Source organism: Stegastes partitus, unplaced genomic scaffold, assembly GCF_000690725.1.
Source record: "Stegastes partitus isolate 25-593 unplaced genomic scaffold, Stegastes_partitus-1.0.2 Scaffold33, whole genome shotgun sequence".
NCBI classification, from domain to species: Eukaryota; Metazoa; Chordata; class Actinopteri; family Pomacentridae; genus Stegastes; species Stegastes partitus.
In genome coordinates, this window is record NW_007577764.1 from 690,652 (window position 1) to 708,530 (window position 17,879).

At 42.1% G+C, this 17,879-nt stretch overlaps 1 protein-coding gene across 1 annotated transcript; it reads left to right on the forward strand.

The window, feature by feature from the left end:
• Positions 1-249: 249 nt before the first annotated feature.
• yjefn3 (YjeF N-terminal domain containing 3) lies at positions 250-15,856 on the forward strand. The gene is made up of 6 exons (XM_008300613.1): positions 250-254; positions 710-818; positions 8,903-9,013; positions 12,955-13,068; positions 14,649-14,799; positions 15,057-15,856. The coding sequence occupies exons 1-6, from the start codon at positions 250-252 to the stop codon at positions 15,251-15,253; spliced, it is 687 nt and encodes a 228-aa protein (XP_008298835.1). The 3' UTR covers positions 15,254-15,856.
• Positions 15,857-17,879: the final 2,023 nt, after the last annotated feature.

Consider the following 17,879-nt stretch of genomic DNA (forward strand, 5'->3'; position numbering starts at 1 on the left):
AAACGGGCACGTGCAAGCTACAGTAAAGGCCGGCTAATCGATCACATGTTCCTATTTTGAGTTGCATGACGACGTTTCCCAGAAGCTGTTAGGGCTTTTTATGAGGAAACCTTGACTTGTCGACCTGGAACTCTTAAAAACCTGGAGGCCCCTCACTTGTTTCTGCAGACGCAGTGTGTGACAATCACCTGCAGGCATGCAAATAGACAAATTCTTGCAAATGTCTTTTTTTTTTTTTTTTATCACATTATGCGGTATGGTGTTGTATTTTTAATCACGTTTCAATAATGAATCATTTCTACCATGTCCTCCTGAGCATTTTAAATCTCTGATACAGTGCTGTAAGGGAGCAAGGAGCAAGTTATAGCATTAATAAAAGGTCATTTTTCATTCATCATTGCAAAAGAATAAAACTTGTTAATGAAAGTGGACGCTCAACCAAGCTGAGCTGACCTCGAAATGACTGTTCCCAATAAAACACAAATTTGATCTCACTGAGGCACATGAGGGGAACATACAATACACAGCTGAATAACATGTAAAGCCTTTCAATTACATATTTCTTGAGGAAGTCCAGCGGCGGCTTGTCACATATGTAGCGCTGCCTAATTTTCTCCCTGAACAGCTTCACTGACTGCTATACTGCATATGTTTTCATTGATGATGATGAATAACAAACATGAAACCTCTGTCTTTTCTTGTCTGTCAGTAAAGGGGAGGCTGCAGCTATCGAGACAGAACTACTGAGAGACTACAGGTTCGGACAGCAGCAGCTGATAGAGATTTGGGGACAAGCATGTGCCCTCGCCATCACTAAGGTCTGTGGAGCTTCTGTTTTCCTGATCTCCTTTGTTGATAGTTTGTCTTTATTCCTTTTTTTTGTTGTTGTTGTTGTTGCTGCATGTTACCTCTATATGCTGCAAGTAAACTGCAACCCCCCAGTCATCCAGTCTATCCTTCTGGTAATTTATGATACATTTTTATGGTCATTGGTTAGTAAATTTCACATAGCTAAAGATAAAAATGAAGCCATTCCAGTATGTTTATCATTATTGAAATACTACAAAAAGTTAATTCTTTTACATCAGAGAGATTTGTTGTAATAAACCATATATATGCATGTGGGGCTTCCAAAAAGTCATACAGTGCTTATCGAAAGTATTCACAAAGCCTTGGAAGTTTTCCCATTTAATTGCTTTTCAACTTTGAATCAAGGTGAATTTCATCTAACTTTTTTTGACAAGAACAAACAAGAAAGTAAGTTTCCACAAAGTCATCAATTCATTAAAAACAGAACATGTAAAACAAGTGATTGCATTTGTATTTACCTCATTTAGGGTGACTCACTTAATTCAACACAGGAGCAGTCCATTAGTGCTAGAAGTTACCAATTAGTGAAATGGAGGTCATCAGAGTGCCGTGAATGTTTGTGACGTGATTATAGCATAAAGACAGCTGTATCTGGAAGGCCCAGTCGCTGGTGAGTCACTTCTCCTGGCTCTACCTACACCATGAAGACAAAATAACACTACAAGCAACTCCATTAAAAGGCTATTGAAAAGCATAAGTGAGGGAATGAATAAAATAAAACATCCAAGTCAATGAATAACCTTTGGAGTACAGTGAAGTCCATCATTAAGAAAAAGGAGTATGACACGTACGTAAATCTGACTAAAGCAGGTCACCCTCAAAAACTGCATGACTCTTCTTTGTGAATGTACCAGTGAGGGAGGCCACCAAGACACTATGACTCCTCTAAAGGAGTTTCAAGCTTCAGTGGCTCAGATGAGAGCGACAGCAGTTTTTCACCAGCCACAGTTTTAAGGGAGAGTAGCAAAGAGAAAGTCCATCCATCCATCCATTTATCTTCTCCCGCTTATCCGGAGTCGGGTCGCGGAGGCCTTAGCAAAGCTGCCCAGACTTCCCGATCCGCACACACCTCCCCCAGCTCTTCCGGGGGGACCCCTAGGCGTTCCCAGGCCAACTGGGAGACATAGTCCCTCCAGCGTGTCCTGGGTCTTCCCCGAGGTCTCCTTCCGGTGGGACGCACCCGGAACACCTCCCCAGGGAGGCGTCCAGGAGGCATCCGGAAAAGATGCCCGAGCCACCTCAACTGGCTCCTTTCAATGTGGAGGAGCAGCGGCTCGACTCCCAGCTCCTCCCGCGTGACTGAGCAAAAGCTCATACCAAATCTCAACTAGTTCACCAGAAGGCATGTGGGAGACCCTGAAGTCAATTAGAAGAAGGTTCTTTGGTCTGATGAGGCCAAAACTGAGCATGTGAGCAATGCACGTCATCGCACAATATCCCCACTGTGAAGCATGGTGGTGGCAGCATCATGATGTTAGGCTGCTTCTCAGCAGCAGGCCCTGGAAGGCATGTAAAGCTAGAGGGTGAAATGGATGCAGCAAAATAAAGGTAAATCCTGAAGGACAACCTGATGCAGTCTGCAAGAGAACTGGTACTTGGGGGAAGATTTTATTTCCAGCAGGATAATGACCTGAAGCAACAAGACAACAAGGTGAATGTTGTGGAGTGGCTGAGTCAGACCCCAGACCGCAACCCAATTGAGAATGTGGCTGGACTTGAACAAGGCTGTTAAACTTATGATTTCTGTGCAAGCTGACAAAGCTTAAGGAGTTTTACAAAGAAGAATGGCATCTAGTTGCAGTGTCCAGATGTGCAAGGCTGATTGAGACCTATCCACATTCAGCCAAAGGTGCATCGACTAAATACTGACTTGAAGGGGGGATGAATACTTATGCAATCACTTATTTTATTTTACTTTATTTGAGTTTTATATTTTATAATAATTTGACATTCATTTGTAGGAATCTGTTTTCCGCTATTCACAGTTGAAAAGCAATAAAAGGGGAAAATTTCCAAGGGACCTGAATACTTTTTATGGGATCTGTATAAAGTCACACTGCATGTTATAGGTAGGTTTGTCTGTCATACTCCTCCCAACAGAAGGAAAAACGGTGAAGGTCAGTCTCTAATGGTTTTCCTTAAGTGTTGCATTAATGAGGCGCTCCAAGGCCCCCACAGAATTATTTGCGTCGGCCTTCAAAAGACGAGATAAGGCAGCGCAAACAGGAGTGGATGAGCCCCGAACCTTCACACAAGAGAGCACACAGTTAAAAATACAAAATATGCCAAAGAATAACATACTTACTGTCAGCAGTAAAGCATAGTGAAACCTATAAAGGTAAAATGTTGAATTTCCATCACACTGTTAGTTTTGTTTTTAGTGCGTGAAACAGACCCTTCCTTGACTGTGCTTTTATAGGCTTGTTTCTTTGGTCCATTAATCCAGAGGCACCAAACACTGAACAGTGGTTACCATTAACCATGGTATGTGTGGATGCTGTGTCTGGATTTTAGTGTGTCTTAGCAATACTCTTGCTAACTGTATTGCATAACTAGCAGCCCAGTCCTATTTTCCATCTATTATGTGGTTGTTTTGATCATTAAGTGTTTTTTTTTTTTTGCTCATTGTACTGCAGTGAGACAAAGTGAAGTTCAACAGCCATTTAAAAAATGTCTTTTTTTCCTTCATCCTTACAAGAATCTTGCCAGAATTTACACAAACCCAATCAAAACTTTTTCCAGAATTCACTTTTTTTTTTAAACTCAAAAGATGTCATGTAAATTTCTCCAATTACAGAACTTGTCAGAAAAAAAAATCCAATCTGGGACCACAGCTTAAAGCTCCAGTCGCATAACATCAGACTGTGGCTTCAACAAACCCACTCCTAAGCAAATCCATGTAATCGGCCCCACTGCGCATCACTCAGCAAACCATTTCGAGAGGTCACAGATTTCACCCCATTCTCTTCAAAATCCCGTCATTCTGAGCCTTAGTAATCACCGCAAAACTCTGCGAGTTCCTGACATGACCATTTGATTGTACAAGAGGGCAATAAGTCACAGCTGCTGCTACTTAGACTTTCCTAATTTGCATTAACTTCCATTTAAAAAAAAAAAAAGTTGACTAATGCATGGAGAAACTGCTGCAACTTTCTGTGATGTTTGCTGACAAACGTCTGAGTGGTTCACCTGAAGGCAGAACACCAGAGCTCACTGAGCGCCGGCGCTCCTTATAACCAACCCAGAACAGCTCTTCTTCTCTGGTGGGGCTGCAGTCCTGGTCGTGCTGCGATCTGGACTGTGTCAAGCTTTGTGTGTGCGCTTGTGTGTGTCAGTGAAGGGTTGTGAGGAGCACATGTGGTTCCCTTTGACCAGACCACTGGCTCGGTTTAACGCCACACTGGTTTTCTCAGTGGGCTCTTCAGCTGGCTGTGATGAATAAGACTCTCAGCTACAAGACACATGAAACCCCGCTTTGCTGTCAAGGGGAAAGATGAAGAGAAAAAGCGGATGAGAGGCAAAAACGCAGGAAAAGAAAAGAGAAGCAGGAACACAAATGAGAAGTTTAGAGGACAGCAGAAAGGTGAATAGCTCCCTTAAGAAGATCCAGAGAACCAAAAAGAAAAGTAAAAGCTTCGACAAGGCAGAGTGGCAGCATCAGTCACAAGCAGAGACTTAGTGTTCTCCCCTTAGAGTGTGTGATTAAACCCACCACATCCACTTCCCCTCTATTATCATCAGCCGCCGCTGGCCTCACGCCTGGCCCCCCTCCACCACCAGCCCCAACAGCGTAGCCTTACTAGACAAACATGGCCTGGATGCTGTGGCTCGGTGCTGCCCGCAGCCGCCAGCAGCACGCTACCACTTACATGACATCACTGCTATTTAGGGAAAATTACAGTAGAAGGAGATGCAGACAGTCTGATTTCACTGATTTCATTGCTGGCCTACTGTGCTTGGCTTCCAAGTATACCACATAAACAAGCACAGTCACACACACACACACAGACACACACACACACACACACCTACACCTCTGCTTGCCAGATAGATTATAGGTTTTCTGTAAGTAATCCTTTTACTGTTCCAGCAGCGGCGGCCGCAACCACCGTGCCCAGACTGTCTGTGTGTTTCTGTATCAGTCTGAGACTTTTCAACACCTGAGTGGAGACAGGAGACGTTTTTGTTACCACACACCAATAAATGAGTGTGTAGTTTACAGGAGCCCCTGGACTTCAGCTTGGTGTTCTAGTACAAATATCAAAGGAAGTGTTTTTCTGCTTATGTGAATATATTTGTGTTCTTAGGACCCTGACAATGTTTTCTCAGGCTCAGTGTACGTTTCAGGTTGATTGGAGGTGAAAGCTCATGTGTCTTTAGCATTTACTTCAAAAAGGTATCCCCACTGAGACGTTATTACAATCAAGACTGACATATTTTCTACAGTAAGTGTGTGTCGGAGGTTGTAACGGCGCTCTGGTCTAGACTCTCACGATCTTTCCTCTGACTGGGGCCCTTCCTCGAGTTTGCACTTACGTTCATGCTCTAAAAATGTTCGCAATAAAAAAGTTACTGATAATTTACAAAATATTTTAAATGCACATAAGTGTCTGAATCATTACACCGTCAGCTTTCACGGAAAATAAAGCGGCATACGAGAGTTAAAAACGAAGCAACCAGATCGCAAACCTGCTGCACAGATGCAACGAAACCACCTGTCTGCTCTTGTAGAAACCTCAGACACATCAGAAATATCGTAAATATCTCGCACACTGGAGAACATCTGAACAAATTTATTACCTCATAAAACCTTGTTTTTCTATATCAAATTTGTTGCAGAGGTAGTTTGAACTGCTCGAAACAATGACCTTATTTCAGAATAAAGCGTACCGTGGCCTTGTACCGAGATATTTCACTTGATTTAAGACACAAGTGAAGCAATCATCACTTCTGGCTATAAATCCATGCAAAATTCATCAAAAACACTTCGGAAATTGGGTCATACTCGCAAGTTGCATTTAATGAGGATTAAAGTAGCTGTGAAATTTAATATTAATGTGATGATTGCCCTGACAGTGCCTCATTTTTTATTAAAAAACAAACAAATAATAATAAAAAAAAGCACAATGACACTCGCTAAGACCCCATTAGGAAATGCTCTCTATCTTGTTGCTAATTGCTTTCACTTACTCACTGATCCATTTGAAGGCGCAATATCGGAATAAATGACTGTTTTCAATAGATACGTATTAGAGCATCAAGCATCTCTTCTCTCTTGCGCAAATGCCTCATAATGTATCAGACGTTTGCGTGAACTGAAGGGGCCTGATCCTTTTATAGCTGCTCACCTTCGGCAGCTCTAATGGTTTCTCCAGCAACAACAACCGGCTTCGATCCTCCTGATGGTCCTCAACATTTACACAGAAGGTCATTGAGCCTTCTCGTGTGAATTTGCGTATGTGAAAGCAGATAGAAACGCAGAAAGAGAGAGTTCAAATGAACACAACACGGAGAAATATGTTTAAATTAAAGCTGCGTTATTATATATTTGGGCCACTGGTGGCAGCAAAGTGATCAAAGTGTTGCCTCCATCAGTTACAAAGCAACGTCAGCTTTAACTTCTTGTGTTTCCGACCACCTTGACTCTCTTTTTAGCTCTGCTTAGTGTTTCACAAGCTCTGAAGAAAAATAACTTTGCCTCCATAAATGCTACACTGACTTTATGTGCAGCCTGTTAACTTTGTCTGTCTGACAGTTGACATTGAGCACATAGTAAACAGTGGGTTTATCAGAGAAGCTTTGCTGAAAATAGCTGCCTGCTGTGACTGGGAAAATGCTGAGAGAAAGCAGAGTTTTGGGCCCAAAAACCAATGCAATGATCCAAAACAAACCAAGACACATTGGGTTTGTGTGAGCGATGCTGCAGAGGTGGATTGAAATTCTCCGTGGGTTCATCCCCTGAAGGAACCCCTTTCAGATAAAAATGTTGATCGGTGCAGCCTTGAGTCCTCTGCTTCTTTCATATTTTCAATTATTTGTTGAGTCTACCAACACCTTCTGTATATGTGTGAGGCTGCAGCAGGGAGACAGTACATTCGGAGATGTTTAGTCTTCAACAGCTGGTTGCAGTAAAAGCTTGACTTAATGCCACATATTCACAAATGTGTGAAACTCAGGTAAAGCTTCAGTCTTATTACTTATAACAATGAAAGTCTCCCTCCTGCTCTTCAGTCTAGCCTTCTCCCATCAATCACTACCTTCTTTCTTCAATATTACCTCCAGCCCCGTGGCCCTCGGCAGCCATAACATCGTCTCCTCCATCTCATTGAGCCCGTGTGATAATTTCTCCGCTGAGCTGTTATGATGGAGATAACGGCCGCTGTCTCTTCTCCTGGATTCATCGCTCTTGTTAATGCGCTCTGAGTCTTGTTATATCCAATTATCCGACGTGGATAACGGCCTATTTCTCCGTATGAACTTTCTCCTGCAGTGAATACATTAGCGAAAGTGGAACTAAATGGATTTTATGCACAGTGGAAGAATTTTGGCCTATTTCGAGCTCAACATTTGGAGGCCCGAGATCGGCCGTCGATGATTGAGAACCGGCACAAAAACTTCTAATTTCAATAACATGTCACTTTATATCAAAGCCTGGGAATTAAAGTGTCATTATTTTGTAATCCCTGTGCACACACGTAATAACTGTAAATAATTACTGGGTACAATAAAACAGTTACACAGGCCAAAAATTCTTGTAATAAAGGGGTAACAGCTTGCAAATTATGGTTTAACTATTTTTTGAATGGCAGGAATCTTCTGAAATAATTACAAGGTACAGAGGAAAACACAAAAATGAGGAGCCTATTCATCAAAAGGTACAGAACTATACTTATGGTAAGACAAAACCAATACTTATTAGAGGGGGTAATTCATATGTATAGGTTTAACAGGCCAACACTTTATATTCATCGGGTCAGCCATAACTGCGTCCCAGTAGCCTGTAATTATTTTACCAGAACATCCTCTTAAGTTAAAAATAGTTACATGAGTCAGTCCCCAATGTATATAAAGAATGTTGCCCTTTAATTTTATTTGTTTTGTTCTATTAATACACACATGTCATTTTTAGGTGCCCAGTAATTACAAAATGCCGCGACTAACAATTTGTGGGTTGTGATCTAAAGCGTTACCGTGAACCGCAGTCGCAGACTATTTATGGCCGTGATTAAACTGGGCTAATTGGGCTAACAAGTTGTCTTCTGACACATTTATCGTGTTGTAATTGGACAGGACTTCTGCATGAGCTCAGGTTCTTCTTCTAGTTCATAGAATTCTGCTGTGACCTTTGCAGTGATGAACCGTTGTTCTTATACGGTGTAAAAATGCCCCCAAAAAGCATCAGCTAACAATCCGTCATGCGGCAGTGAATTTGGCGCTTTTTTGGAATCTGTGGAAAATGAAGCCAGACGCCTTTGGGGCTTTCAGTAGTCCTTCTGTTTAGGTGTTGGAGATGGAAGATTAGCCACTCAGGTTGACAGTTCTGCAGGCGAATACCTGTCCGGTTTAAGAAGGTGCAGGGTGATTTACAAGGGACTGTGCAGCCAGTAAACGAGACGGATGCCAGCGGCTCGCGACTTAGACGGAAAGTGTGTTATATATACGGAAGCATCCCATGGTGAGGACACTGGTATTTTTTCCACTGCTGCCAGGGTTATTTTAATGAGATTGGACCTTTTCTCATAGACGGAAGAGACAGTGGAGCCAGTGCCATTTCCACCCTCGTCTGGCATCCGCGGCATGCAGCAGCCAGGCACTCAGACTATGATGGAGAGACTGAGGTCCAGATCGGATGACCGGCACCGAATAAGAAGCTCAAATTGGAGGGATAATGCTGAATATCGCCCACGCTCTATCTTCCCCTGCCTCTCGCCATTGTTCTCTATCAATAACCAGTTCTATTTTCTCATCCATGTTTGCGTCAGCCATCCGCTTAGATCTGTTTCTAACTCCATTGTTTTTGTCTCTCCACCAGGCCTACCCTCTCAGCTCTCTAGCAAAGAAGCAGCCAACAGTGCTGGTGATCTGTGGTCCTGACCAGAATGGCTCCATCGGCCTGGTCTGCGCCCGACACCTGCGCATGTTTGTAAGTAGCCGAGAGAGCACATCAGGCTAAGAGTGAATGCCTACCTTATGCAACAACATGATAAATTAGCAGCTATTAAACATAGTCTGGTAATTACTGAGTCATTCAGACAATTAGAAAAAAATCATCTCGCAGACGTTAAATTGTGTCATGACTAACAGGGGTTCCCATATACGGGCCCTCGGTGCTTTACAGAATTTTATTTTAGCTTCTGTAAACTGCTCAGGGCAGTTATCCCATTACCATCTCTGCAAGGGCCCTCAGACAGTCATGATATCATGCTATTGTTACTCTCGTTAAAGCCGTCCTGAACATCGCCTCTCTCCCGCCGCGATGTGATGTCATGATCATGATATCTGCATCTCAGGCCGCATACAAACAGATCTCAGTGTCTTTTTCATTCGCGGCTGCCCCAGTCTACGACTTTATTGGAAGGGAAATATCGGATATGTGTTTTGGGATCTTTGGCTTAGAATGGAATGCATCTATACACTTTACCATATGTGTCTGACGTACCAGATTTACAGCACATTGATAGTTCTGATTAAAACCATGTTAGACAGGCTTTATTTAAGCAGCCCGGTGGCTCTGTGCGGAGGCTCTCTCTCCCACTCTGTCTTTTCATTCTCAAGGCCAAGAATGAGGTCAGAGGTCAGCTTTGAGGGAGATATATTTCACCCTGGAATTCCAGAAATGAATAAGTAGCTGTTACATAACTTAACCTGAACAAATATGTTTTTAAATTACACAGGTGGACACTGATTCTCTCTTCTAATGTGTGTCTGATATTTTGTGCCTTTCTAAAAACATTTTTTTGGTATTTTTTATCTCTAATGTGTTTACCTTCTGCATCTGTGATTTCTTGTGTGTTTTTCACATATCGTGGGGGGAAAAAAAAACACACTGAAATGTGCTTCATAAATAAAAGTTTTTACTATTATTATTTTTAAAGCGACTCCACGCTACACCGGGCCGACTGGGACCGACGCTGGTCTGAGTTTGCTCTAACTTCAGAAACATGAATACTTACTTTGGACGACGAACGGCTTTCATAGCGTATGTTTTTCATGGTGTGATGTGATCCCTGTCAGCAGGACGACATGCAAGGATACACGTGAGACACACGGTTTAACGGGCGAACACATACACACACATGCATGCGTGGCCTCGAGCCCCTGATCCTGAGCCGTGAATGTGATTAGACAGAGCATAGAAACGAATGATCAGCTGCAGGCGAAACAATTTCCTTCTCGAGTCACTCCGAGATGTCCGTGTTCACAAAAGTGGGTTGCGTGTCGTTCATATTTGATTATTTCCAGTGCGAGGTATGGAGGAGAACATACCGGATGATACAAATATTCTTTGATCAAAGCTTATGTTGAACGAGAATAAAAAACAGCAACTATGGTCATTAGTTCCGGTGCGCTGTTCGTATTAAAACGAGTGGAGATGATGTCAGGTTTGGCTGGCCGATGTGCTCCATAGACAATCACTGCATTCAAACTTTATGATGTTAGTCATGTTATAGCTCACATGCACCGCTATTTTATACCTCAGCAGCATTTTAAAGCATGTTGTAAACTCCCCGTATGTCAAAATGTTACTTGTTTCTCCAGTTAAAGATTTAAAAGTCTTAACTATGTGCAGCAGACCTCATCCCTTGGTGCTTAATGGGCTGTTTATAAAAACAGAATACTACAGGACACTGTTATCCCGCTGGGAGAGGAAGTGTAACCCTGTTAGAGCGCTAACTGGAGAAAAGAGCCTTTCTTTGCCCTTGTTGCTTGTTTCTGTCTCATGGCTCATTTCTGTTCACGCTCAGTGATGCTGACAGTCATTTCGAGCTCTTCCCTAGTTTCGCACATTTTGGTGGCGTAACTGCTGATGAGGTCAAGGGCACGAAGGGGCCACGGTTTACCCTCAGGGGAGCTGCACACAGTGGATGGCATTCAGCTCGTCTCTGCGCTCTGTGAAGATCACGGTGGAGATGACGTCGGAGATCGACCATTTGATTGGTTTAGGATCGCTGAGAAGACAGCTGACCTGACAGATCGCTTCCTTCCTTGTAGAGCAGCTACTGCTGAGACACATTTGAAAAAAACATGCTGTTTTTTGTTCCTTCCGTCATGTGATAACGATGCATTTTCAGGCTGTCTTTTGAGTTATAGGGAACTGAAAGGTATTTGGGGGGAAATTCATCTCAGTCTTCATGAAATATTCTAAAATATAGTTCACAATTTATTGATGATGTGTGTTTTTCTTCCCAAGTATGGTTTGTTAAAATATATTTTAATAAAGTTGCAGCACCTCAGGGATCTAACTATACTGTTTCTGTGTTTGCTTGATGTATTTGCTTTCTAAGAAGTGGAATAACCCATTTAAACAGCTACGTATATATACATAAACAATTAAAAATACATCATACACATTTAATGATTAAACCTTGTTGTGAAAAAACACAATTTATATCAAAATAAAAAGCACAGAGCTTAAAAAAATGCACAAATCTACCGCATATCAAAGTACATTTAAAATCCTGCTTCAGTAAAGTGAAAGTATCATCAAAAATGTATGAAATTAATATGAAAGTCAAAGTACAATAGGAGTACAGTCACGGTTCCTGCGAGTAATAGAATTTTACATATGATAGTATAGTTGAAGTTGTAATTGAAATAAAGTAAAGTTTTGAATGAATCTTCAGTGTAGAAATGGAAAAGAATGGCAAGCCTAATGAAAAAATTATAATTCACATTTTACATTTGGGTAAAGCAAATGATTAAGTTGGAAAAATTGGAAACTTCATGTTGAGTTTCTGGGCTGCAAGGTGGATCAGTGGTTAGCACTGTTGCCTCACAGCAAGAAGGTCGACGGTTCGCGTCTTGGTGAGGACACACGGGATCTTTCTGGAGTTGCATGTTCTCCCCGTGCATATTGAGGTTATTTGGTGATTCTAAATTGTCCAGGTGTGAATGTGAGTGTGCTTGGTTGTCTGTCTCTAAGTGTAGCCCTGTGATAGACTGCTGACCTGTCCAGGGTGTCCCCTGCCTTCACCCTAATTCAGCTGGGATAGGCTCCAGCCCCCCATGACCCTAGTGAGGATTAAGCGGTATATAGATAATGGATGGATATTGAGTTTCCATAAAATGACGTTGCAGCAATGCTTTATTTATATACATTAACTTGAACCAGCTGCATCGCTATAACTTGTTGGCTTAATTTAGACAAATTTAATTAGAACCTGTTGTAACAATTAAAACAGTTAATATAGTAATTTAAGCTGGTCTAATATTTCTCTTTTTGCAGTGTATTTGACATATTAAATTGTCAATAATGCAACACGATATGTAATACGCTCTGTGCAGTTCAACAGCAAATTCCTCATATCTCCAGTGTATTGAGATGGATGGCTATCTTAGAGTAGCACTGCGGGTACATGAGAAGAGCATAATTTAGATGAACTGGCCCTTTAAATGTATGTACAATATGCTATCTCTGTAAACATACTTATCAAAGACCACGTTTTTGAGAAAAAGACGAACGGACACGATCAAACATGCAAGCACACACTCACAGTATTGACCGCCAGTCCCGGGTTTTAAGATTTATCTTTGTGAGTATGTAAAGGTCACGGATCACAGGTGCTTCCTGCTGAGCATCACAGGCCTTTCAGACTGCAGGGGTCTGGATTTCTACTCTTCTCAGCTTCCAGCTTATAAGGGAAGTAGACTGCAGAAACCGCAACTGCTGATCACCAGTTTTTTCACTTGCCATGAACTGGAAGCCGAATGTACATTGACGGATTATCCGCACTGCGTTACGTAAGTGTTGGCTGAAGCCGCTGACTTGAATCTTGACATTAGATAACCTTTTCTCTGTGTTTGTGCTTCTCTCTTCTTCTTTGCCTCCTCTGTTGTTTTCCTCTGTTGCCTCATCCGACGCAGGAATACGAGCCCACCATCTACCACCCCAAACGCTCCTCTCACAGTCTACACCAGGATTTCACAGTTCAGTGTGAAAAGATGGACATCCCCTTCCTCTCCTATCTCCCTACAGAGGTCAGCAGCGTTTTTTACACCATGACAAATTTAATGAAATGTTCATTTTACTTGCTGTAAAGTTTGATAAACCTACACACTGTAGCCTTGATTAAAGGAGTGGTTTTGAGAGATGTGCTTTGCTTCAGAATGATACCACATTCAAAACTGTACTTTAGTTCCTGCAGGGCATCTGTGCAAAGGTAACACAATCCATTTACCTGCACCTCTAAAGTTAACTAATCCTATTCTTAGTTTAATATGTACCAAAACCAAAGTGTAAATACCATTATTTGCTTTTTAAAAAGGGTTCTTGTACTTGCCTATTTCTTGGGTTGGACTTCCTGGAGTCTCTGTTGGATGCCTGGTAACTGCCTAACTGGTGTTTTGCTCTTTGTTACCTTTCAAAAGTGTCAAACTAATTGTCTGCCCTTGGTTACAACCTTTATGCTAAGAGAGGCTAATTGGCTGCGAGATGTAGCCTAATGGGTAGAAATGAAAGAGAAGTATCTCTCTTCTCATTTAACTCTATGAAAGTCAGTGCTCCTCTACCTTTATGCTTTGTGTCTACTTTAAAATGAACCAGTGTTTATGATGCGGCTTTTCAGATGAGCTTAGATAACCAAAACAATCATACAATCACCAAAAATAATCAAAACCCTGTGAAACCCTGGATCTTGCCATTCTAGTGGATGCTACTTTCACAAGTACTATGCACCCAAACGTTGCTGCACACCTGGAAATGTCACTCTCTGATGGCAGCGGCCTCCACCAGCAGGATAATGTTTCCTGCCACACTGCAAAAAAACTGCTCTGGAATGGCTCAAGGAACACAACCAAGAGCCCCAGAAGTCCTGTGTCCATACTCTGGCAAATCCGAACAGTTGTTGGCAGCATGATCAAAAAGGTGGTTTTAATGTTGTGGCTGATCAGTGGGTATATAAGACAGTACTTTAAGAAGTTCTTGGCCTTACCCAGAAGCAAGGGGTGTAGTTCCCATTTGGGGGGCATATCTATACACTATAATGCCTTATGTCACTGCCCACAAAAAATCTAAATGTTTGTAGCTATCAAAAAAAAAGGAGAGGAAACCTTCAAGCTGGCTGCTGTTGCTACAGGACAACGTGCCCGTCCACACAGCACAGATGGCAGAAGCAGCCGAAGTGGCTTTAAACTGTCACCCCATGACCCTTACTGGTTCATGGGGCGACCTGCAGCCTCTGACTTCTGTCTGTTTTCCAAACGGAAATCCTACTTGTGTGGTCGCCATTTTCAGAGTCATGATGAGGTCATGCATGCTGCTGAGGAATATCTGGAGGCTTAAGATGTGACCTTCTTCAGTGAAGGGATTGGGAAGCTTTTCTGGTGAGGCCGAGAACTTTCTGAAGAACGACCGTATATGTGGGTCCAAAGACAGAAGGTTTACAGACTGTAAAGGTTGTTTAGGGAAATGTGTGCTTTGTGAAGTTGGGCTGTATAATTACCTCCTGACTGAGCCACTGCAGGGGCCTCTACCTTCACTGTGACCGGGAACCCCCTGATTCCAGCGGTCAAGAAAGCAAACTCTTCATTTTATTCATTCTGAGGTGTGTTCTGTTCAGGTGCAGCTCATAAACGATGCCTACAACCTAGTGATCGATGCAATGCTGGGTCCAGATGCAGACTGTGCCAACATTAAGGAACCCTACTCTGGTATTCTGGTCACTTTGAAGCAAATCAAGGTTCCTATTGCCAGTGTGGATGTGCCCTCAGGTAAGTGTTGGTACAAACTGTAGATATCAGACATGAGGCCCACAAAACACAACATGATAAATGAGCCTCCAGGCAGCTGCCTAGGAGCCTTGGCTCACTGAGAGGAGTTTTCCAAGTCTGGAGGCACACATGGAGGATAAATCTTATGCTACAGTCAGCTCAGTGTGAATCCATCATACTCCACATACATTACCTGCTGAAAACACAAAATTATCACAATGGTGCTCTCCATAAATACCTCTTTCCCTCTGCCTCAGGTTGGGATGTAGAAGAACCAAGTCAGGAGGGGATAAACCCAGAAGTTCTCATTTCACTTACAGCACCAAAGAAGTGCGCCATGAGTTTCTCGGGGAAGCATTTCTTGGCTGGACGTTTCCTGCCCTATGACATCCAGAAAAAATATGAGCTTAACCTCCCAGACTACCCTGGCACAGACTGTCTCATTGAATTGTAACACATGGAATCATGAGAGCCAGTGTGGCCACACCTCATTTTCACAATGTATGGTCGATCTATTCTCTTGTTTTGTATTTTATAGATTGTTAATGTGATTTAATGTCAACATCTCAATTGTGTAGACCAGGATACACCTTAACCAAATGTGCTGTTGAGCTACAGTAAAAGGATAATATTTAGATTCTGTGGTTTGAGTCATGTCTTTTTAGGGAATGGCATGAGGAGTTTTGTGTCAGTCTACTTGTACAAGCTGTAGCATTACACTGTGTTCTGATTACTTTGCAAAAGAAGCTTCTTTTTCCAGAGTCAGCAAAGAAGGAGGAATTTTTTATGACACCAGTCACTGGAATCTTTTTTTTTTTTTTTCTTTTTGTTTTTTGAACGTTCTGATGCCCATATGTTCTTGTGTTTACCTTTCTACCGAAGTGTGCTGCTGAGATGAGTTGGTGTAGGTTGACATTTTTATGTTTACATGTCTTTTGCTTTCTTTGGTCAGCCTGCACTGCTGGATTATTTTTTGTTTTAGTTACCTCATTTGCTTTTACAAAAAGCCCAGAGAATTATTGTTGTCCAATTAAAGAAAAGTTCAATTTCAAGAAAATGTCCAGTTTCTAGTGTTTTTTTTTCTTCACTTAAAGCAGCACTGATGATGGGAATAACAAAAAATTTACAAAAAAACCTTAAAATATTAGAGATGCAAATGATTAAAGCTCCACTGATTAATATTTTATATCAGCAATGGATTGAGTAATTGTGTAATGTTAAAGGAGGTCACTCACAGTGAGAAATCCACTGAGAACCTCCAGTCAACTCTACAGTTTCCATCATCATTTTTCTGGTTTTCCTCGTCTGCAATCTGCCCTCATTAACCATGTTTTCAGCTGCAGCAGGCAGTTCTTTTCAGTGGAAAAGATCTGCGATTTAGCTGCCTTCTCACAAGAGGGTGGAGACCAAAAACAGAGCTACAAGGAGTGAGAATATTGGATTTGAATCCATCAGGTATTTAGAGACTTGACTCCAACTAATCTCCCATGTTCTGCGTCTTCAGGGTGCATAAACAGGCAACTATTTGCTAACATACCAACCTTTATGTGGTGATAAATTTATGTTTTCAGCTTGTTTCACTGCCACATGTGGCCAAAAGAACTAAATAAAGGTGGCTGTAAAGAAACACAGATAAACATACATCCTCCGATACTCTTCCAGCTCATATATGCGTTCTGTCAACAATTTAGCTTTATTATTTCTTTGATCTTCAAAGCTGAAGTAAGAATAGCGCCGTCAAGTGCCAGGATAACCGTTTGCCAAAACAGGCTTTAAAGACAACCTGTTCTGTTAAATGATGGTCACTAATCACCAGACCACCTAGCTGCGTAATGTGCACATCACATGCAATTAAGGCTGGGCTTCTAAAATAAGCGCACGCTCTTACATCTGTTTCCTGGTCCCCAACTGGATTTGATTTGGTAGTGAAAGCCATAAACAGGTGTGATGGAGCTATAATCAGCTGTGGAGGAAGGCTTCTCATTACTGAGCTCAGGGCTGCAGGCCTGGATGAGAGCGACTAAGCTGCTGTACTGTTTACGGATGAGGTAATGTGTATTTATACAAAGCACAGGAGCTTCTTCTGCATGCTAATGCGCTAATGCCCAGTGTGTGCGCACATATGTGAGTGGGTGTAGAAAGTCAGTGAAAAGGAATGTTGATCCGTTTCTTTGCTCGGTGGTATTAAATCTGTCAGAGGCGAACTGACAAGGGTTGTAGAAATATGTCTGCGCTTTCAGCAGTCCTGTCTTTCATGCCTGTCCAATCGCTGTCAGGAAACAATGACTTGTCGCCACACTGTCATTTGTGCTTTTCATGGGCGCAGCTGAGTAATGAGCTTTGGAGTCGCCGGTGGCCCGCAGAATTGAACAATCATAACTGACAGCAGCACTTGTTGTAATATCCAGTGAGAGATAGTCAGACACGGAATAGAAATGCGGTCAAAAGATTTAGCAGAATCAGCGACAAAAAGCAGACCTGAGGCAGAGAGATTAATAAATTGCTTATAAATGAACAGATCCTAAAGCTGCTAACTATCTACAGGATCTCGCTGTCCTGTCTCAGTGCCATGGAAAGTTTTCCAGAGCTTTTTCATTATGATAAATAGTAGTTTTAAGGAAAGAAAATCACTGCAATGTTCAAATTCAAAACATATTTTAAGAGCCTGGCTTATCTGCTTTCCATGTTTGATCACTGCAGGCATTTAAAGGTCCCACATGGTGAAAATCCATTTTAACAGCGTTGTGTGGTTGTTATAAACTTGGAGGTTTACTTTTGCCATTCCTCAAGTCGCCCCACTGCTAGGTACTCTTTTAGCTTTGTGAGTGAGAATTCGACCCATGTCCTGTGTTAAACCCAACTAACAATAGTCATCAAGCTCAATTAAGGTAACCGCAGAGAGTTTTCTTCCTTAGGGAGGCGGGAACAGCAGCAGCTCAGTGGTTTTCAGCTCAAGAGTTATACAAACATGGTGAAATGGACCATCTCTGCGGTAGTTTGAGATGAAACAAACACAGTGGAGACGAGGGACTTTGGTTTATTTGTTGAAAAGGGGCAAACTGCAGAAATGTTTTATCTAT

Bases quoted from the DNA above. Each gene is read 5' to 3' on its own strand.
- yjefn3 (XM_008300613.1), top strand. The intron at 819-8,902 runs GTCTGTGGAGCT...TCTCTCCACCAG, and splicing joins GTGCCCTCGCCATCACTAAG to GCCTACCCTCTCAGCTCTCT. The intron at 13,069-14,648 runs GTCAGCAGCGTT...TGTTCTGTTCAG, and splicing joins TCTCCTATCTCCCTACAGAG to GTGCAGCTCATAAACGATGC.